This window comes from Peromyscus californicus, unplaced genomic scaffold, assembly GCF_007827085.1.
Source record: "Peromyscus californicus insignis strain IS unplaced genomic scaffold, ASM782708v3 Scaffold_4__1_contigs__length_199733344, whole genome shotgun sequence".
Lineage (NCBI taxonomy): Eukaryota > Metazoa > Chordata > Mammalia > Rodentia > Cricetidae > Peromyscus > Peromyscus californicus.
In genome coordinates, this window is record NW_026294562.1 from 97973349 (window position 1) to 97980292 (window position 6944).

Here is a 6944-nt window from a genome sequence, read left to right on the forward strand (position 1 = left end):
GTAATGTTGGGGCATCCATCTTTAGCCTGTAGGTCTAGAGTATCTGGCAGAATTTTCAGTGAAGCAGGAAATTTGAAGGACTGTTCTGCCTATTTTGGCAAAGTTCATTAGTTGCTTTTGTCTGTGTGTCTGGCAAAATGTCTGGCAGTTTCTTCTGTGAAGCAGACATCTGAAGGAACATCTTGCCTTGTTTAGGTGAAGTTCAGTGGTCACTTTCCTATGGGTCCTGCATGCCCAGTTTATACAATGCATTGTCAAGCAGTCCAGGCAAGAGCAGTTGCTTGCCCAAACAGCTGACCTTTGCCATACTGAAAGCAAACTCCATGAGTTTCTTCAATGCCCATCATCCTCATTGAAGTAATTGGTGCTGCCATTAGCAGACATGTCTCATCCAGAAAAGTCTAAGTTTTTAAAACATTTTAAATGCCATATTCTGTAGGTCTTTGAAGTGTTTGAAGATTGCCTATCCATCTGAAATAGTATCTGTATATATGTAGAAAACCTAACTAATGTGAGTATAAATGTGATTATTATAGATGACTATTAATCTTTTTCTTAATTATATATTACAATTTCAAATGATCTGTATAAACATAATACCCCAAAACAAAAATAGAAATATACATATAGTATAGCAAAATTGACCCTAAACCTATACTAATAAACCAAAATCCATACCAATGTAAAGGATTTGAGACCAACAGTTGATTTTGGAATTAAAGTAGACTCAATAATCTACCTTTTTTCATCATTTTTGTATCAAACCCCTCTTTTTTTTAAGAAAAAGATTGACTGTGACCATTGACCATTTATAACCAAACCCCTTTAAATGAAAACAAACATTCATAAACAATATTTTGGGAATTTGGATATAGTTTTCTAAACTACTTCCTGCTGATTGGGGGCTCTGGTAATCTTATGGTGATCCTGAGAAAAATTGAGATAACGGTCAAGTCCTGGGAAAACCAGCTGTAACTTTTGTTGATAGATGCCATCTGTCAAGGTTCAGAAGGTCTCACTTGATCAAATCTGATCCATCTTAACCTGGAACTAATCCACAGCCTCTTGCTTCCTGTGGAAACAAAAGCAGAGCCTCTTTTCCAAGGTAACATATTCTTAGATCCAAATTTTGAAGTCAAAATACCTTTAAAATATATATGTTGGCTTAACTTAGCAGCCCCCACAATCAAATGTCTCTCTGTAATTAAAAATCCCAAAGACAACATAATGTACAGTATTCAGACTCTCTGTGTATTTTCCATCTTTACGTGGCTTTTTTTTATTACTCTATTTCTATTTTAAGGACTTTCTTTACCCTTTTTTTTATTCTCTTCCAAGACTATGTATATTTTTAAGCACACTGTAACCCTTTTAGAGGTTTTTTTCCATCTGAATCTGTCCTTATTGTGTATCTGTAATCCTTTTCTGACCAGGAGAGTTTTTAAATTGCTAAGCTGCATGACTAGGACCTAAGTGGCAGCTTTGGCTGCTGGCTCCTCCCTGCTTTGCTTTTCAACATGGCCGGAGGTACCAACGAGTCATGCTTACCTCTCCAATTCTTGGAAGCAGTATTAATTAGTGTATTGCTATGTTTTTAAGCCCGTGGCTGTGCTCCCAGGCCTGCAGGGCAGTGGCCAGGAGAAGCCTCTTTGTATTATAGCCTGTGAAAGACTGCGGGAGTCTGCCATGTCACTGCTGAAGCCTTCAGTAGCCAGGGGATTCTGTATGATCTGCATTAGGAAGATGTTCTTAGCTCTGTTTTAGAACCTTTTTTTAAAGCTCTCAGGTTTTATGTGGAAATTCATGCCAAATGTCTGGGCACCAATTCTAGACTGAAGTTTCTTGGTCCCATCTGGTCCTACCTGGGCAGCAGCCATTTTTATAAAATAATCACTCAGAGACTTAATCTTAATTACAAACTGTTTGGTCTATGGCTCAGGCTTATTGTTAGCTAACTCTGACATCTTAAATTTACCCATTTCTATTAATCTATGTATTGCTACGTGGCCGTGGCACTACCAGTCTGCTGGCATCTTGTTCCTTGGGTAGCTGGATGGCGTCTGCCCTGACTCGGCCCTTCTTCTCCCTGTATCTCTGCTTAGATTTCCCACCTGGCTCTTATCCTGCCTTACCATAGGCCAAAACAGCTTTATTTATTAGTCAATGGGAGCAACATATTCAGAGCATACAGGAAGACCATCCCACAGCAGGAACTTCTTGGGATGAATAAAGGTTTTGGTAGAAAAGGGAGGGGGCATGAGAAAGGGTAATGGAAATGAATATGAGTAGAACTGATGATATACATATATGTAACTCATTTTGTATTGTGGATTTCCTTGTAATAATGTATACCTAATACTTTATTTCTAATTTATCCTCCATGTCAGTGTATATTTAAAGGAGATCAGAAGAAAATCCTGGTCCTCAAATACAATCTTGAAATTGAATTTTAGAAAGATTTTTATCTCAATTATTCAGTCATCAAGTGGCTATAGTGATAGTTTCAGGATTAAAGAATATTAAAGCAGGTAGTATATGTACAATCAAATTGATGGTGACAATACAAACTTTGGGGCATGCTAATTATCATTTTCACCATTTCTTTAATATTTATTCTTATCTTTGAAGTTAATCACCATTAATAACATATTTTGAAGATATTTATATGTTAAATTAGTGAAAATCAGTAGGAGTGTTATACAATTGGGCAAGATGATTGCTATGGCAACTTCCAAAATCAAATTTGACTTTATCTTAACTTGACAATATTTTACTTAAGAATTTTATAGCAGTTTGTTTTTCTGTCTTTTTTGACTGCCAGTTTTGAAAAACAGGGATATATTGCTTATCTACTTTGCTGTTTCTTGTGTTTACCTTTTCATACCTTTTCAAAAGTTTATGTTTTTTTCCACAAACTTATTTATGCTCCTTTCTCCTTTTCTTTAATATTTTGAAATTCAATAACACTTTTTTTTTATTTTTGCACATTTCCCTGTTGAAAGTCATCCAGTTCAAATCCCAGTACATGAGCATGCATTCTCTCTGTCATGTGGCTAAATTGTACCTGACTTCCTAGTTCACAGTTAGTGCCCCTCTTTATTTGCATGACTGTTACCTAAATCTACTTCTATCATGACCATATGACCTGCTTTTAAACATGTCTATGAAATAAATATTATTACTTGTAAGAGATTTAGAACTAGACAATTCTAATAGTAAATTCTTTCTTCAGCAATTTAAAGCACTCTTCCTTGAAACTTGCTGTTGAAAGACATATTCTGCCAGGTTTCAATACAGGATACAGCATGTCTTCAACAAGCACCATCAACATTTATATGTATAATATGTGTATATGTATTATACATATTATATATCAATATTATACCAGGTTTCAATAGAGGATACATCATGACTTCAACAGCTGCCACCAACATATGTATATATGTATAATATTTAGATCTATATAAATCTATTATACTATATATAATATGTATTATAAATATAAATCTGTAGTATACCAGTCACTAGGGAAGCTGAGACATAAAAATTTCAGGATGGCAGTCAGTCTGGGCTACACAGTGAGATGCTGATGTTCAATTTTAGTAAAATTAATTATTACTTTTTATTATTAATTCAAGTTCTTTTAGACCTTATCCTCCCATTACTTGAACAAATTACCTCTCACTCATTTTATTTTAGCCAAAAGAATCTTTACCCTCTGTTGGATCTGCTTGGTCCTGATCCCATAAATGACTGGGTTGAGGGCAGGAGGGATGACTACATAGAGATTGGCCAGGAGGATATGAATATACTGAGGGATGTTATGACCAAAGCGATGAGTGAGGAAGGAGAAAAGAGCTGGACCAAAGAAGGCTAAGATGACACAGATATGGGAGCTACATGTATTAAGAGCCTTCAGACGAGCATCTTGAGAAGGGAGGTGGAAAACGGCATATAAGATCTTAGAATAGGAAACTATAATAAGAAGCACATCCAGAAACAAAATGGAAATATTCCCAAGACCATAATAGACATTGGCTCTGATGCTGGCACAGGCCAGTCGTGCCACACCCATGTGCTCACAGTAGGTATGTGGGATGTTTCTGTGTCCACAGTAAGGCAGCCTCAGGAGGAGAAAAATGATGGGAACAATCATGCATAGGCTTCTTATAACCACGACCATAGCAATCACACCAATGACTCTGTTGGTGAGGATCATGGTGTACCTGAGAGGGTTGCAAATAGCCACATAACGATCAAAGCCCATGGCAAGGAGTATGATGCTCTCCATGACTGTGAAGAAATGGATGAAAAAGACTTGAGCAACACAACATCCAAAGCACAGCTCCTGGAGGCCGAACCAGAAGATGCCCAACATCTTAGGGATGGTAGCAGTAGAGAGACTTAGGTCAATCATAGACAGCATAGCCAGAAAGTAGAACATGGGTTGGTGAAGGCTCCTGTCAGTCCATATGACAAACAGAATGATAAAGTTTCCAACAAGAGCGATCAGATACACAACACAGAATGGAAAGCCCAGCCAGAACTGTGCAGCTTCCAGTCCTGGAATCCCCAGCAACAGGAAGGAAAGAGGGTGGGCCTCAGTGACATTGGGCAAGGGCATTCTTTTGCAGGCTGAAGCTGGGCATGGTTTAAAAGCTGTTGTCAGTTTCCATGGGACAGTTCATCCAGGCTTAATAGAGAGCTACAAAAATTTAAAGAGTCTTCAAACAATGTGTTGATATTAAAAATACATTTCTCCTAAGGCCTTTGAGTTTTTCCCCCATTCTTCAGTTTTGTATAAATAATCCTAGTAACACTGCTCACTTACACCCAAAGTGTGAGAAGCTGAGATGCCAGATGTGAGCTACACAGTTCTTAAAATTAGTATTTAGAGTAAGAAAGAAGGTGAACTCCCCTCTTTTCAAGAGCTAGGTATTAGGAGGATATAATAAAACTGATAAGTACTACAATAGATATCATTAGTTTGGTATCTATTGTTGAAAAACATTGCATCTATCATTATTACTTAGCTGTTTCATACAGTTATAATTTGCTGACATAAATTTTACTGTATCTGGTTTTATGGAGAAGAAGATGTTTTAGAAAGTTAAACCACTTCTCAGTATTTCCCATGTTAATAAACAGAAGTGTCAAGATTTCAAACCAAGTTGAAATTAATCATGTGACATAATCTAGATCTGTCTTTGTAAATTTGTTAGTGGAAGCAGTACAAAGAGAGAGGGGAAGAAATGAGTCTGAGGGAGAATAATTTATACAAAATTTCCTTAAAGGAAAAAATCTGCATAATTTAAGCTACTATAATTTGAAGCTTTTATAAAACCATGATAGTTATAACAGTGTTTTGTGGCCCAAAAGTGAATAAATTAAAAAGTAGAAAAAGACAGTGGAACTGAATTGGGAGTCTAAAAGCAGACACACATATCTTATATGATCTGGGTCTTTAAAAGAAAGATAGCCTCAGGTAAGAATTTAAGATGGGTTAGCATAAGGAAATGGTGACCCATGAAGCATCTTCCCCATCTGAAGCTGCCTTATGGGAGCCTGCTGACTTCTAGTTGAAAATATGTAGCATCAAATTTAACCATCAGTCTGAAGCTAAAGTGCAGAGTTTTAGGAAACAGATCTCATGTCTACACTCACTTCTGACATCTTCAGTCTCAGGTCTCCCAAACTATCCTCATCTCAAGAACTTACTAGAGGGACTCATAAAAATCATTCAAAGCTATTGTGTTCATTCAGACAGCTTCTTACTGGAAAAGGATGCTGATTACAATTAGACCAAGAAAGATATGCCTGGGAAAACCTGTGAGGTTTACAAATGTGAGGTACCCACTGTCCTCTCATGGAGTTGTGATGCACTATCCTCTTGACATTGTATGACAATGTACATAGAGCATATTACCATCTAGGGAAGATCACCTGGACATTTACATAAACATGACTTTTTGCTTACTTCATAGCTGATACAGCATTATATTTGCTACTTTTCATGTTGACTGATGCCACTTGATCAAATCTCCAAACAAGTTCATGCTCTTGATTAGTTTTCTATAAGCATGAGTTTCTAATTAATTCTTTAAGAAGTTCATACAACCTATTTTGATTCTATGGCCTGGCTGCACCCTACAGTTAGCATGTCATTTCAAGTCCTCACTTTGAACGAATTCATGGAGATTACCTCCTGGAGGCCCAGAACACTAAAGAGCTGCACTCTTTTTGTACAAATAAAAGTTCTTTATTACATGTTTACAAACTTATTTCCCAAAGTACTTACTGCTGCTGTATCTGAGCTTTTTGACCTCATGCTTCATCTTCTCATCTTGTACTTAACTGTAAATTCTAATAACCAGCTTTGAATTTAACTTATTCCTGAACTATGAAGAATGAAGAGAAACCAAACAGCTAATACTTATATTGAGTCCTTTCCCATGTCAAAGTATTGTGAAGTCAATACAGAGTTAAAATGTATTGCTCTGTCCTCTAACTATTATAACTCTTTTCTTTGTATATCACTTATTATGTCACTAAAAAGACAGCAAATATAGGAAAACTAAGTAAAATTACAGAACATTTAGTGATATTAGATTATGACACAGGATTAGATCCTGATTCTGCTCTCAGTTTACTGAGTGTAGGCATGTTATATGATGCCCTGAGTTTCTGTTTCATGTAGATAATGCACAGTAGTGTCTATTATTGAGTTGAATAAGTTAAATTATATATATTTGAAATATTGTAGATGTCAATAAATTTTCTTTCCAATGTATTTCCCCCTTAATTTTGCCCTACAGCATTAATACATGGCATCATGTTCACTGCTCTGGTATTATACATTTTAAGTATTTTCACCCATGAAGAGATGTTTCTTGCATGTTTACTCTTTTCTAATTATACTTTTATTTTTCAAAAGTTACATGAAT

At 36.2% G+C, this 6944-nt stretch overlaps 1 protein-coding gene across 1 annotated transcript; it reads right to left on the reverse strand.

Moving 5' to 3' along the window:
- Positions 1–3685: 3685 nt before the first annotated feature.
- On the reverse strand, positions 3686–4624 carry LOC128094364 (olfactory receptor 52E8-like). Its single transcript, XM_052712691.1, has one exon. It carries the CDS (start codon positions 4622–4624, stop codon positions 3686–3688), a length of 939 nt encoding a protein of 312 aa, XP_052568651.1.
- Positions 4625–6944: the final 2320 nt, after the last annotated feature.

Excerpts from the sequence above, each read along its gene's own strand:
- LOC128094364 (XM_052712691.1), bottom strand. The coding sequence starts at position 4,624 with ATGCCCTTGCCCAATGTCACTGAGGCCCACCCTCTTTCCTTCCTGTTG.